General features: G+C 36.9%; 1 protein-coding gene across 13 annotated transcripts in view; it reads right to left on the bottom strand.

The window, feature by feature from the left end:
* Positions 1 to 16,838, bottom strand: part of VPS13B (vacuolar protein sorting 13 homolog B) — a 460,401-nt gene that overhangs the window by 437,857 nt on the left and 5,706 nt on the right. For 12 of the 13 annotated variants that reach the window (XM_062570474.1, XM_062570471.1, XM_062570467.1 and 9 more), the window contains exon 3: positions 16,582 to 16,725. In XM_062570474.1, coding sequence (XP_062426458.1) covers positions 16,582 to 16,725 — 144 coding nt within the window. The remainder of the gene's footprint in view (positions 1 to 16,581; positions 16,726 to 16,838) is intronic. The other variant, XM_062570472.1, reaches the window with a different exon arrangement.

Here is a 16,838-nt window from a genome sequence, read left to right on the forward strand (position 1 = left end):
ATTTTCCTATTGGTATTTTTGATGAAAACATGTGAGCTGTGTATAGCATGCTCTTTTTTCAAGAGAACATGGATTATACACACACTCATTGGAAGTGAATCTCAGCTCTTCCAACAGCTATATGCCGAGTTCACTTGTTTTTTCTTTACAGAGGACAAAGTGCTTAAATGATCAATATATGCCTAATAAAATTGTTGTTTATTAGTCACATTATAAATGTAACACTCTTTGGTGTATAATAAAAGAGAAGAGTAATTTGATCTTTACCTAACAGTCCTGAGGAGGGAAAGTTAACTGCAGAATAAAATTTCAGATTTCAGATGAAAGGAATTGTTACATATACTTAAGCAGATAAAAGGATGTCTATTGTTAAATCCATGCCACCCAATTTCTTTCAACTTCTATATGGATACATTCATCATTCATTTTTGTACAAGTCAGGAAAAGTAGGACATCCTTAACAGAGCAGGAAATGAAGTTTTATTCATTGCACAAAATAAATCAAAAAGTCTAATGTCTGTTGATGACAATGAAACCACTAGCATATGCACTTGGGATTCTGATCTATTCTGTCCACCAGAAGCTCCCTCCTTGTGGAAGGCTGGTAAAAAGAATTAGAGTTCATTATCACTTAAACAGATTTTTCTCATGCTGTTAAGTATTTTTCTAAAGTTTTACTGCAAAAATCTTAATGTTCATCATGATTGTAAGCAAATATTTAGGACGATCAACCTATGGCCCACAGGCTTTATGCAGTGTGGCAGGACAATTCATCTGGCTTGTTGCCCCTGGCCTCCTCCCCTCAAAAGCTCAGCTGTGCACCAGATGACTGCGCTGGTGGAGGCGGCGGGCTCTCAACCATCATTTTAACCAGGAGGCTTGTCAGCTTTCTCTTGTCACATAATGAGCCCGTATTTAAATGCGTACTGGGAAAAGGGCTTCCAGGGAAGATGGCCACTTCCCATTGCCAGTACAATGCATTTAACCCCAAGACCTGTGACTGCCACATATGAGCAACACATGGGAAAGAGGATAGTCAGGAACAGGCTAATGAGTTGTTTGGAGCTGGCAGAACGCTTCCGTCTGCTCTCTTTCCCAGGTCCTCATCAGACCCCAGTGGGGGCAAGCTCCAGGACAGATAGCCTAAACACCTGGGATTTAGTACAGATGCAGGAAGGCAAAGGCTTCCTGAAAGCATCAGATCTACAGTCCAGAAGATCTTCATATACACTGAGTCTATATGTATATAAAAAAGTACATATATACACACACACATATATATGTATGTATGTATATAAGAGTGTATAAAGTGCATATGAATGTGACACAAGACCCTTTCCTGCCACTGGAAAAGTTAAGTGTAGCCCACCTATTCAAAGAACTCCAACACAACTGCTTCTCATAATATACTATACAACAATTAATTATATTGATCATAAGAACACATAGTTCAGAAATGTGTGGAAAACACTGGTTCTTTGAAAAGTAATCCCTAATTATCAACTCAATTATAAAATATCAGCACCAACTAGCTTTGGGTCTAACTAATCTTAAGCAATTACACATTACTACTGCAGCAGCAGCAGCTGTTAGCTATTTCAGGGAACCCTATGCTAACCTAAAACGCTGAGCAATGTTGCCAGGCAAAAAACACCCTCAAGAGCTTATGAGCTTAGCTATCTAATGAAACCAAAATATATCTTCAGCTTTGATTGAAGTTATTTGCAAACAAACAGCTCCAAACAATGAAGCCACTTACATGACAAATTTATTACCCAGAATGATTTGCACTTATAGGAAAGAGCTAAAGCAGCTTTCCATTACTTACCCTCCAATTAGGTACAAAGCATTAGAAGATATATTGAGAACGAGGGACAGCAGTTTAAAGCGTTCAGGGTTTTTAGACCTCAGCACTTTGGCAGTTGACCCTCCTAGACGTTAACTAGTCCAAAGTGAACTAGTGCTTGGGTAACAGAAAGTTCCCAGTAAATCAGGCTGATGGCCTCAGGACATCAGGGCCTCAGGGCATCCTATCAAGTCACAGACAGATCCATGAAAATGAAGGGTTGGGAGGAAGGAGAGACTAGATTAACATATTTCTTGGTGGACTGGTGAAGTTTTTCCTGTTTTCTCCAGAGATTATATATATATATATATTTTCAATTAAAGTTCATGTTTATTTAACAGCTGGAGTTAAGCTAAGATGACTAAGATCCTGACACTGCTAACAGCATAATACAGTTTCCACGCAGTCCTATAGACCTCAAAAAGACCATAACTTTTGTACAGAAGAGAAAGTGCAGCCTTAAAACTGCACATTTGTCCATTCTACTGGAAAAAGTGTTTATTATTGTAAGTGTTTAAAATAAGGCACCATGTACATCACTTGTGTCTCAAAGTTATTTAACAGGAACCACTGCTTAAGTGCAGATATTCTAAGGTAAGTTGCAGGCAGTAAGTGAAAAAGGAGAAAGTTTTCTGGTTAAGTTCAACAACCATAATATCTAATAAATTATAGCTGAATCAACTCTTTTAGAAAGGGTATTACTCTTTCCAAAGAGAGCAAGCTATAAATTGAGAGGATACTTCATACTTGAAAGAATTAGGAGTATTTTTGTCTTTAAAAATTTTTAAATGCCTTTACCAATGAAGGATAAATCACAGTTTTTTTCTGCTACAAAATCTGATCATGCTCACTCTGAAATAGTAGGTTTTGCTATAATAAGGAGCTAAAACACATTCCAACAAATTTAACTATGCTTTAATCTATCAACAAATGAGGAAAAACTACTTCCTGTCTAAGGAAATATTTTTTAAATGCATTACCTCACCTCATTCCCTGTTAAACCATACCAATGCAAATGTTTCCCCCAACTACATGAAACAAATCTGGATTACAGGGGCCCGATTTTGATGTCAGCTGGATTGGAACAAATCTGGTATTACTCCAAAGTAAATCAACCAAAGTATTCCAGACCTATGCCAGGGAAAGTAGAATCACAATCTGACCCTAGAATTGTAGTAAGCATGCCAAACATGATATATAAATCCCTTCGCTCGATACCTAAAAACAGACTCTGACTACTGGCATTTTATTTCCTTGTTGTAATCAAGAAAAAGACTAACTAAAATCAGTAAAGTTATGAGGATCACTCGAGTAACTACATTACATTACTACAGTATGTAACTACATTACATTTTACTTCCATGTCTACACAAGGTTACAGTTGCTCTGTACCTCCTCAAGAGAAATGCATCTCTTACATACCATGACTGGTATATATTCAAGAAAATAGGTTAACTTATGCAAATACTAAAATACGTTTTCAACACCAGTATCTACTTGCCTACCTACAAAATTAAGGAAAAAAAGGAAAAAAACACCTTTTATTGGGTTTTTACTTCATGTAATCCAGTTTTACCAAACAGGCTACTATTATGCTCTTTCTACAAACCTGAAAAACAAAGCTCTGCTTCAAGATATGACTTTACAGCAATGGTATTGTGGCAATCCTTGGTTCTGCTCCTATGGAATCCTTCTCAAAATTCAAAAATACAGTCCGTGACACAGACCACCATCAATTGCCAACTCCAAATTAACCATGGCAAAACAGAACGCAGACTCTCCCTGTCTAGCTAATGCTTCATCATCAATAGTAAAGATTGCTACTCAACTCAGGTTTCAAGCTTATACAAACTGCTTTCAAGACAAGGTTGTTCAAGGTAGGAATGAATGCAACTTGATCTTAAATCTGTAGTTATGTCCATAAGGTACAAGCTAGCTTCCACAAAATAAAGCAGGAAAAGGACTCCAAATGGGAGGAAGAGGCCGGCTGATTAACGCTAGCGCGTCCTACTTTGGTCTGGTCCCTGCCCAGGATTATACCACAATGCAGCTCCTCAAAAGTATCAACCTCAGCTCATCCTCCTAGCTTTTTCAGTAATAATCTCCCAACAGTTAAAATTACAGACACTGCATTTGTGTTATGTTTTTAAGTGCAAGCTCTTGGAATACTTACATATTTCCAAACTCATCATGTACTAATGTTCACATTTATGACAAGATGGTAGGCTGTTTTTCCCACTAATTTTGATGTAATATACTTGTAGTATCAGTATATGACAGGCAGTATTGTAGAAATATTAATTAGTTCACAACCTTGTGTCATTTTATTCAACCTAATCACTCTAAGGCAGTTTTCCAACTTCTGCACTTACTGGTTTTCTTAAATTTATTCTAAACATAACAGCTTATTAAACTCCCTATTGTATCTCCATCCGTGACCTGATAAGACAGATGTGTTCCTTTGGAGGTTACATAACCTACAAAATCCATACTAAAAGTATGGGATACAGAGACAAAAAGTTATCTTCAAGGGTGTCTAATTCAGCCATGAACTTCCAGAAGATTGGAAAAAACCATATCCCAGTCACCTTTTGGGAATACAGGAGAATACTGGCAAGTATCCTCTTTGAAGAATTTTTCTCCAACATGAGAGAACTTTTAAGTTCAATTTAAAAAAAAATGTATATATACACACACTTTTGTGCTCATAAATATTCTGGAGACAAATAATTTAACACAGAAAATCTCATCTGAAATAAGTTAGCATAAGCAATTACCATTATTGCTAATGTGAAGTACTGTTCATTCTATCTACTAACCCGTTGACAATTATTTTGAAAACATACAACATGAATTTCAAAATACACAGCATCAGAATTTACTGAAAGCAATTCTAGTGTACTCACATTCAAATCTACCAAAAGTTTAAGATTCAAAACATACTCCAATTTTCTGCTCTAGAAAGCAAGCTACATTGATAAGCATGGCATTAGCTCTGATGTCTCATTATTTTCTCCACTACCTTTAACGAGATACTGGTCTGTTACCTGTAAACCCTTCAGTTCCTTACAGACACAGCAGCTCTGGGGATAGGGAAGAGAAAGAAGGAAGGTTGGGGAAAAAAAAAGAGAGAAAGAAAAAAGAATACTGGGTACTGTACAGAATTATTATTTACAATTTAGTAAAAGACTTTAACTGGTGCTTTGCCAACCATTCAACTCAATGTTCAGTTTCAAAGCAAGTGTTGAATGCAAGTTTGCAGGCTCAAATTCCCATGTATCCTTCCCCATTTCCCCACACACAGCAAATTCAGCCGATCTGATCTATAAACAATCTTATCATACACAATCTTAACATACACTTTCTAGAATACAGCTGTACAATGTAGCATAAATACTGTCCGTGGTCTACAGTTTTCCAATGTTTACAGAACATGTGAAGATGGCCCATGAAATAACAGGAGAAAGAAAAAGAAAAAAAAAATAGTTTGGTCTGTCTGAAGGAAGGGAAGAAAGTTAAACATACGTTGACTCCCATTCAGCTGGAGGTAAGTGACAGTGCCTGCCCACAAACAATCAGAAACTGGCTCTCCACTGTTATCAGTCCCTTACAAAAATGTGGAATAATAATGAAATTATGACTTTGTAAAGCAACTGTTTACCTAGGTACTACACGCACTATTTACATTTGCTGTGCCAACATTTTCTGTGCCAACCTTTTCTCCTAATCAAACAGCAGTGGGACTAAAGCCAGTCAGATCAGAAGCTGTCTTTAAAAATGCATGTGTGCACACATACGTGTATGTGTATGTATGTATACAAAAGAAAAGTATGTCTCCTGCTTCCTCACTATTTAGTAACACTATTATTTTCCAAGCAATGGACTCTAAAGCAGAAAAAGCAGGAAACATGGAACTATAGCTTCAAATGAGTACAAGAAGCAACATCAAGCTCCCTGGACACCAGAGATGCTATCCTTCCCCTTGACATAGGAGGGTCTTTTGAACTACTTTACAGGCAACGTAGAAATAACGACAAAAATAGAAGAAAGGTATGGATAAACATCAAAGAAAAATAAAAGAAAAAGCTTAGTAAAGGGATTGTAGGAGAGTATTTACATACAGAGATGAGTACAGGAACTAGATTACATGCCCTCAAAGAAAAGGGAAGCACCTGCTTTTGGTTAACATAAATAATACAGATTTTGTTAACACTGGCATTTGGCATGAGTTTGTAAGTTTTCATGTGCATGACTAATGAGAAATGTGTGTATTTGGGGTCAAGTGATTTTACTGGCTGTTGGCATACATCATTTGATTATTTTTTTTAAATAGAACATAACTTGCCACTAGCAAGTTACAGTCAAATACTAGAATCAATTTGAGAGAATGTTATGGAAACACAAAGAGGAGGAAGGGTGAGGAGGAAAAAAAAGAGAGACAGACAGAAAGGGGTTACTTTCTGTTACTTGTGCTGTATTTGCAAACAATACGACATTCCCAATAATTTGTGAGCTTCCACAATTTGGAAATGCTGTCATACTTCAGCCAGATTATGTTCCCAACATGGCTTGCAGCTTGTAAGTCAACAAAACTCAACCCCTAGCCAACTCCAGTTCCTCCTCGGAAGTTTTACAAATTGATATCCCGCTACTGAGCTCTCATTTTCAGAAATGCTAACTAGTATGCATAAAGTTCATGACGTTTTGATTTTCAGCAAATGAAAGTAATTATTTTTCCATGAACACTGATAATATTGAGGGAAAAAAAGTATTAAACATATTGAAGACCATTTGTCTATTTAACTCTGGAGGCCAGTATCCTGAATTCTCCATATCCGATCTCTTAAGTCACCAACTCAGTTTTTAAAATAGAGCTGGTCTACTTCTTCACTATCTTCTCATTTCAATATTGAACTGCAGCAGCAGAGTGCATTGACCTGGCACTAGAAGACACAGCCATTAAATCATGAATATCCTCTAATGCCAGAAGAAAGCTCTTGAAAAGATGTCTTGGCTATAAGGGACAGTCTAGTAGATTTTTTATTATATTAAAAAAAATACAACAATAAATTGTCTAGTGGGAAGAGACTGATCACCCGAGGATGCATTTAGACAACACAGATGAGCAAAAACGAGCCTGCCCAGTGCTTGGCCTCTTCTCTATATTCCTGTTTTGGCCCTCGCCTGATCACAGAGAACTAATTCAACATACTAACATCTCCCCCTCCCTCGCTTCCAAAAAACAAAACAGAACAAAACAACTACAACAAAAAAACATGGGCCTCATCACCTTTTTGGATCTGGTTCTGTTTTCTGCCAGATTAGCAAATTGACCGATTCATCTCAATCATATGAATGCCAGCACATGAGAAGAGGCAGGCCAAGGCTGGAGGGAAGTGAGCTCTATCATCTAAAACTGAAGGAAAGATGACTTGAGTATCAGTTTGGAAAGTACCCAGCAGAGAAAAGTCTGCCAGAGCTGGAACAGCATGTTTTTAGAAACGATGTTGTGGAGAAGCATAAGCTTAACTTTAAGCATGGATTTAAAGGAGTATTTCATTATGTGGGCAAAGTTCCATGTTTTATTGTAGTCACATGCCATGTATTTATATATGCAAAAAAAAAAAAAAAAAAAAAAAAAAAAAAAACCCTCAAGTCTTTATTTTGATTACTTTAGGAGCCTTCCCTTTAATTAATTTGAGGGAAAAAAAATGAAGAAAAAAAACACACCTTCACCTTTTCAAATAGTGGGGCTGTTTTAAAAACAGCATCTAGTTTAAGTTAGTGATACTTCAATGTTCAAATAAGGCTTTTATTTTTAATAAGCCCAAAGTAGTACCTTGAAATACAAGAATCGATGCAAAATATTGACAACCTGAGAGGAGCAGATGAGAGACTGTTTCATTATATTTTGTCAAAGTTTTCTATTACAAGACTAGGGAACACTGGAAAAGGAAAAGGGGGCCTAACATGAAAGGCTGAGTAGATCACAGGAAGAAAAGGAATCAAGTTCTGCACACAAATAAAGCACAATTATTGCTAAACTAGAGCTCTAAATAGGAAGAAGGAAGCTAATTAGGAAATCTGTGCTTATGCTTTAAATGTTTAAGAGACAGAAATCCAAAAAAATCCAGGAAGAGAGAAAAATAAGAGAAACAAAAATGAAGGGAAGAGAAGGAAAAAATTATTTTAAAAAGTTTCTGCCCAAAAGCTAAGCGTTTTGAAAACAAAAAAAGTACAAATCAGAAGCACATGTAGCAACATGTGGAATTCTGCCAAAATACAAGTTGATCCAGAAAATCACAATCATCATGTATATATCTATTTTAAAAGAAAACTATGAAACAGGAATAACTGTTGGAGCAATCTGTTCTTATGGAAAAAAATATTTTCAGAGAATAGGAGAAAATTATAATACAATTAAACTATTAAGGCTGAAATATTATGCTATATTCAAGAAACTCAGTGCTGCACAGGATTCCCCAGAAGATACATGCAGAAAACTGCTCCAATATGTTCAAGGCTAGGATTGTCTTCTTCAAAAAAGTGGCATCCTGAAGGTGAAAAGAGTGAGAGCAAGAGAGGGAGATTTCACTGCTAGTCAGGTGTTTCAGGACAAACAAATTAAATTCTTCATTTAAGCATGCTACCCTAATCTCTTTAAACAATGTATCCAGAATTACTTGTAAAGCAATGAAAGATGAAAGAAACAAAAATCCCTCCTTCACATCCTTGAAGTGGCTTTCTTTAATCTCTTCTTACCTAACCTATATCTCCACTTGGCTTCCCCAGCCTTCTGGCATGTACCACTCCAAGCTGCAGTATCCTTTCCTCTCACTACTCTGGAAAGACAGATCTGCAACTGATGTTCTGGGTAAAACCAACTCAAAAAAAAGATGCACTAAGCTGATGACTCTACCACAAAGTCTATATAATTTGTCAAGTGCGTACTTTCTCAAAAGTGCTAAGGATTCTACAGCAAGTCAGCAAGGACTCCAGAACTCTTGAAAACATACATATCCTGCAACCATTCAGTTAATTCAATTTTTACCTCCTAAAGGAAGAAAATTGGAGCCACAGCCTCTGCAGCTGCAGGGTTGTTCAACAGCCTGTGGAGAGGTCATCTGTCAAAGCAGGCACAGAAGAAGCACCTCACAGTCTGATTTAGACCTTCCTACCCAGATAATGACATACCAGACACTTTCATTTGAATGATTTGAAGTCAGGCCCGAATCACAGATACACAGATATCTAGTAAATCTCCTATCAAGATATGTTGTAGTATGGCCAAAAATAACACCACTCCTAGAATTCATTTAAGTTCATCTACATGAACTACACCCAATTACATCTCTTGTCTGAACAGAGGATGAGCTGTACCCATGTAATATAAGCTCTCATTTCAATGGAAATCCATAAATATGTTACTTTTCTTCAACTCTTAAGTGCCCCGCACAAGCGCATCTCTTTAGCTGGTGTGCGGAGGCACACAAAGCAGCCAAGCATGTTTGCTGCATGCCTTTAACAATATCCCTGCGTAGCAGTGTTGCCTCTGTTCCTCCAGAATCACAAAGACTTTGTTTCAGCATGCTGATTTATAGCCATATAACTCCTCTTCATGCCCAGATGTTCCAAGAGCCAATAGCTTGATGTCTTACCCGCTGTTTGAATCCATTGACCCACTGCCATCTCTGATTGCAATACTTGCAATTTCTAGAATTATACTAATAACTCAGCCCAGATGCACAGATTTCTCCAGATAGCTCCAGAAAGTCGTTTGACACAAACTTGATGGTTCAGAAGAGAAGCATGAAAGAAGAAAATGTTTCTGGAGCTTGTGGTAGCATCAATAAAGCATGAGAGGGCAGCACAGGAACAAACAGTTCCCGAGAGAAGGAAATGAGAAACAAGTTATCCGGAGAGGCAGAACATTATATCTGAAAACAGCCAAAAGAGAAGGAATTTAGTCTGACTGAGGATCTGTCAGGGTAAGACCTTATTTCAAATGTACAAGCAAGGCTGTTAAATGGTGAATTTAGTACAGCTAACTAATAAACAACAAACATAACTCCTGGAGAATAATGTTCTTTCAGACAGAAAAATGGCAACCGCAGCCATCCAGGCAATGGAGAACTGAACCTACTGAAACCAGCTGTCCATCAGAAAAGCCCTCAGCCACAGCCACTTGGACAGAGGCCAGTTGACAGCAGGACACTGGTGATGCTGATGCTCATCATTCATGTGTGGCCTTCCTGCCCCAGCTCCTGAGCCCCAGGATCCTGGCTGCTCACAAGGAGAACAAGCTCTCAGAGGGAGTGGGGAAGCAAGACTCAAACTTAGCTTTTGAAAAAAATCTCAGGCTGCAAACCTGAGCAGTGATAGCTGATGTGGGAGTCAAAATGAAGTTAATATGCACCTGTAGGTATGAAGAATTTAAATGTTAATGTATATGATCTACATTTATGTATAAATACATTTCTGTTCTTGAATTTAAAGGACAACTAAATTGGGGTGTTTGGGAGGTAAGAGAAACAGTTTTCCTTTTTCTCATAGTCTGACAGGGACTGCATTCTGAGAGAGAAATTCTAGACTGTTTGCACAATGAAGAAAGTATTTGCTACTTAAGCTATTATATAAATGAACAAAGTGATAAAACCTGTGATTCTGGAAGCCTGGACTGCTTCCTTACCGTGTAAGTTTTCCCCTAAATCCTTGGACAAAAGGAACACAAGTTTACTACAATATCACAAAATCCTAAAACAATATGCTTAAAAAAAAATGCTTGTGCTAATGCTCATAATTAGATCTTTAGATCTTTCATAAGATGATTATTGTCACAGATATGTAAAAAACTATGAAAAGCAAAGAAGCTGGCACTAAATATCGGCTACGCGTTCTGATCATAGACAGAAAAACTGAAAAACATTCATCTGGTTTAGTAGAATTCACTGTGCTCCTATTCCAAGGCCATGCAATGGTTGGTGATCACACTAACCAAGAAAAGTGAGAAAAGTGTGACGGACTATTGATTCTGTTAAAAACTGACATCAGACAACTGTTGTTTATAATTTCATTCAGCAGCAGGAACACATTACAGATGCTCCTGGAGTGCATTTTCCAGTTTAGTTTCAGCCAAAAGGTTATGCAGCTCATGAGTTCGAGACCATTCCATTATACAAGTCAAAGCACAGAGTCTGGACAACCAGGTTTCTTCCAAAGTGTAATCTGGATCTGAACTACAACGCAAGAGGCAGACAGAGAAGGTCTTGTTCAGAAGACAACAGGGAAGCCAATAAAAAGCAGCACTTATTGGATGCTATTGCCCCAACAGCCTTAATACAGGCATCAAGGGGAGAGCAGGAGCGGGAAGTAGCTACATATACAGCTCCTGGCAGTTTCCTTATCTTGCAGTGTGCACACTAAAGTGGAACCATATCGTTGCCTTGTGTCCTCTTCATTGCACTTATTTGTTGTTCACTTTATTGTATGAAAAAAATAAAAAAGTCCATTTGAACACAGAAGTGTTGAAGATATTGGTGTTTTACAATCTCAAACATTTTAAAATAATGACCAGGCTGATTTTAACAGCTTTCCTCTTGAAATTAACTGCATTCAGAACTCTTAGTAAGAATACAGACCAAAATAAATTTCCTACTGCTTTTCTGTTCCTGCATCTGCTACCACAATAAACATGCCTGACACAGTGTACTTGGCTTTTCTTTTTAAATACGAATAACGTTGACATTTACAGGACTAAATATTTCAAGGAATAAAACTGTCAATTTTGAAAACTGAACGCATACTAGAAAGATTTAAGCCAGTTGGAGAGAGTGTTTAAACAATAAACTGGCACAAGAAAAGGAAAACACATCTTGTTTACATCTTCCCTACACACACATACTGTGGTGATAACATACTGGAAAAATGTCACAACCACCAGTAAGTTTTGTTGCACTGGGTACTCATACGTTCTCCACTTTGCTCTATCATTCAGTGTTCGGCTGCTCAGAAAAGCATCCTCCTGGTCAGACCCTTCTGGCATAAACAGTATTGCAAGTATTCTTGAGATACTGGGACAGATTATCACCCTTTGTCACTACAGATAGTCTCAGGTGGTATGGCACTGCCTGTGAAGATGTCACCCAGTACTGAATGGAAGAGATCCCCTATCAGAGGTCTTTAGCAGAAGTGCCTAAAAGCAAGGCTCACTCATCTAGACTAAGCCCTAGGATCAGGTCAGGAATGCCCCTATATCATTGCCTGTCAGCAGCACATGCGTGCCTGCTATGCTCATCCAGCCAACGCTGGAAACTTTGCTAGGGCCAGGCAAAGCACAGAAGGAATCAAGTGGTTCCATTCATACCTTTTATAGCAATCAGTTTCAGACATTTGAAATTATTATTATTTAGCCTTGAAAGGGATTTGAAGTGGTGAGTTTGCATGAAAACCATTCAAATTGACTAACACCCTAACAGACACTTTGGTACGCAAGCAGACTATCCAGGTTGAGGCAACATGATGTATAACAGCAGCAGCAGGACTTCTATAGTCAAATAGAGACGCACCCATGGCATCTTCAACAAATTCACTGCAAGGACATTTTCTTCTTTTGCAAACAGAATTACTGCAACTTAAACCATCAGGTACTTTGCTTTTAATGAACAGCAATGCTGTTCAGCATCTCCTCTTCAGCTATTCAATTGAAAACACTGCAAATAAAAGAGCACAAAGTCTCTGAACCAAATGCTGCAAGGACTTTCCTAACAGCTGTTTCAGCCTGCTTTTTCATAAGTACTCCCTCTACTGAAAGAGTAAGTTCATTAAGAGTAAGTTTTTGCAAGAAATTGATTCCCTCTACAAAGGAGATAATATTCTTGAAGGAAAATCTGCTAAAATGTCCTATTTCATACCAAATCTGCTAAAATGTCCTATTTCATACCAAATCATTAATAAAAGACATTATGAGAATTCTTCTAACTAAATTTCTACACAGAAAATGGCATAAAGCCCAACCAAAGGCTCTGCCAGACCTTCCTGAAGCTTTTGAAAAGAAGTAACTGCTAATTAACTGACTACAACTTGCACTACATAGTATAAGTAAGTTACTGTTTATGAAGTAGAGGTATCAAGAGTGGCATATGCTTCTTCATTTCAGCTGTCCCAGCTCACAGACTAACAATTTAGTTTAAGCTCAAAGACAATATACTTTGCACCACAGCAGCTAAGCCATATCTTCATCTTTAGGCTTACAGAAACCTAGAAGAATTTAAGTTTGAACCCTCTGTGCTGGAAAGCCAATTTCAAAACCACTGACCTGGATAGGTCGTGCTGAAGACGGGGATAGAGACACAAGAGACAAGATGAGAATGCTGAGAGGACACAGAAAAGGTTGAGAAAAACCAAAGTCATGTACATGAAAGAGCAGGGAAGGGGAATGCAAGGCTCTCAGTCACTCTTCTTTTTATCACTAGAAGGCATCCCTTCTCATTTTCAAAATAAACAGAAAGTACTAGAAATGAGCAGACTTGCATTCAGATCTGCAACAGTCCTACCTAGATCTTCCACAGAAGTAGTTAAGAGTCCGTAAGGACAGCAAACAAGGGAAAAGGGTTTACAGGGCCAGTCCGTAATAACCAAGAGAACCCAAGAACTATTCTTCAAGGCAATGACCTCACCTTTATCTCATTCCATGTGCCTGGCATTACAAATACATTGGTTAAGTGTCAGATCTATGAAGTCTTACATATAATATCAGCTTACATGCTACATATAATGTCAGCATTGAAGACTTCCTCCAAAAGTTGAAAAGCATTTGCACATATGTTCTTAAAATTGACTTAGAGGTTTCATTAATTGCAGCCAAAATTGTCTACTGAGTTTGAGTATAAAGGCAGATTTTCAGAATCAAAAAAGTTCATCCCCCCCCCAGGAAATCAATCATCAGAAAGGATAGAAATGAAATAAAACTAAAGGATAGAAATGAAATAAAACTAAAGGATAGAAATGAAATAAAACTAAAGACTTCTTTCGATCTAAATGGGTCATAAGTACCTTGAACCCCAAAACCACAGACAATTGTGAGCTTTTTAGCTGTAAATTCAGATTTACATAAAGAAATCTTTTTAAAGATACAGAAAGTTATGTATGTGTATATATATAAATATCTGTGTATACATATATACACACACAAGAACAGGTAACATCCCCTTTGTTCCAGTACAGGTAATACTAAGCTACTAAAACACGAACAGAAGTGGCTTGAAATGGCACAGAATTTCATATTTAATTTGAGATTATGAGTTCAAGCAACATTAGTTGAAGACATAAATAGTTGGAGAGCTGTCCTACAGACATAAATAGTTAGAGAGTTGTCCTACAGAAAGTAATCCACTCTTCTGCTTAAACTTTGCATATAAATGTAAGTACTCAAGATGAAGATCAGATCTACTGAAGTAAAAAGATACCACTATTAAAATGAATAGGTATCAAAGATAACATTAAAAAAAAAAACCACACACATCAAGAGTAGTTCAGCAAGGAGACCTCAACTCTAGACAGACAGCTTTTGTGTATAGTAACATAAATAATTACAATCACATAATAATGGAAATCCCCCTACCCTCTATCACAATAGATGGCATTCATTAAGAACAATCTCATGGGAGGCAATTACCACAAGTAAACAAAATTACAAGTAAACGTGGTTCTGAAATTCACTTGAAGTTTTACACATTTCAATTAGACTTGTCAACATATTTCATGAATTTGATAACATTAGAAGTGATCGTGCTTAAACCACCTGTAGACAACCATGCTATACAAGACTGCATTCAGGAGCCATAAACCAAGTACAGTTCATTAAACTGACAGATATCAAAACATAATGCAAAAGTATGCCTAAATTTTTACTATAGTTACTAGCATTAACCAAATTTATAACACAGAGTACCTACATAACATATTCAATAAAGCCTTCAAAACCTTCAAAACTTCAAAAAGTGCAAAGTTCTGTTCATGGTGCAGTACAGTTTTATTTTCTTATAAAGTAAACATATTTAATATGTCCACCAGTTACAGAAGTGTAGCATTATATTGCAGAGGAGAGAAACAAGAGTTGGAAAACACAGAAGAGGCCGGGGAGGGGGGGGGGGGGGGGGAACAATGACCTTCAGAATACTTAACTCTGAAATTTGCTAAAAATAGCATTAATTCTATGCTGTGGGTTTTGTATATTGCTGAGTAAATTCATCACTTATGCAACATTTCTCCTACTTTTATGCTAAAATTCTCCTTTTCTAAGAAGTTGAGCCACTACTGCCCATCTTACTGTCTACTCCAAACTTTTATCTCAGTTGAGGAGATGCGGCAATAGCATGAAAACCAACAACACAACCAATTCAACAACAAAACAGCATCCCTTGAGGTAAAGTACAGAAGCATTTCCAAAACTCCTCAAATAGATAAAGGAGGAGTTCATCATTCACAATTTTCAGAAGGGTCCCTTCAACTGTACCTTCAAATGGTGTATAATGTGTCCATTAAACCCCATACATCTCCCAAGACAAATATTCTTTGAAATACCTCTCCCCTGCCTTCCATGGACAGATACATCACACAAAGTTGAGATCCAGAACTGAACTTTTTGCTCATGCAAAACTATACAAGAACTCATTAGAAGTTTTGCCTAAGGGAAGGAAACGCAGGATTAAGCCCATAAACTTTTGAGAATTAGACTAAACTAAACTTTCTTGCCAATTATGGTTTTTGATTATATAAAGTTCTTGGCAAAACAATTCCAGTCAGAGCTAAATTCACTGACAGTTTATTTTACTAGAATATTTCTATGAAAAATGGTATTTGTTTCATTCAGGTTTTTCATTAACTGATTACATTAACATTTTTATGATAAAAGGAATGGTCTTAGTCAATTGCACACTCATACAGTAGATATTAGAACACAAGAATTTGACATAACATTCCCTTTTTTAAGAGATTTTCCAAAAGTAAGTTAAGAAATAAAATTCAAATGTTCAACTTCTTAAAACTGTATCTGCAGGAAACAGCAAAAGAAGTGTTTTCATTTACATCCTTATTAGTCAAAGATAAATCCTACTATGGCATAGACCCAAATTTATTCTCCTGAGTGTACATACCATTGAATAATTTGTCCAAATGTCAGTTGTAATTTTAAAAAAATCCTTTCTTACCTCTGTATCTTAAACATCTGTAACAAATACTTGTTTTCAGAATGCTTTACATTCATGACATTTGACCTTTTGCTGTATGCACCACAAAATTTAAGTTTCAAATACCATACAAGCAGGAAATCTGATCATTCCAGCAGTAGCCATCTGCAAGGTCTAACATCAAGTATTAGGTCTGGGTTGCACAGACTCATGTGCTACAAAACTTTTTCTGTAGCTTCTATAATTAGCTATAATTTGCTGCTTCTAAAACACATTTCTCATGGAACATCTGGCCTTGAAATCTCACCATAACCTCAGAAAAGTATTTAGCATTTAGCTGTTAGTATGTGCACGTGCGTGTATGTGCACGTGCATGCATGCACATAAGTTAAGAGTATCTACAGAAACAACGTTTTTTAACCACCGAGACAGTAACAGGCACTACAACTTTGCACCTCAGATTCTTCTGATAGCTTAAACAGATGACTCTTTAAGCTATTATTCTTGTAAACCTGTTAGCATTAGAAATACATTTGTCATGTTTCTTACCTGAGCTCCATCCTTTAACTTCAAGATGCACTCCATTGTATTGATAGTGATGACCACTGGTTCTGATCCTAATTTTGTCCATGGCACATGAATTCGAAGTTCATGAATATGACCACTTAAAAAAGTAAATGGTAATTTCAGTTCCTTAAAAAAAAAAAAAAAAAAAAAAAAAAAAAAAAAGAAATAAAAAAAGATGAATTAGTTAGTTAACTGCTGAAATATATCAAATATCAAGAAGATACTGAAACTTTATTTTT

This window comes from Rhea pennata, chromosome 2 (assembly GCF_028389875.1).
Source record: "Rhea pennata isolate bPtePen1 chromosome 2, bPtePen1.pri, whole genome shotgun sequence".
Lineage (NCBI taxonomy): Eukaryota > Metazoa > Chordata > Aves > Rheiformes > Rheidae > Rhea > Rhea pennata.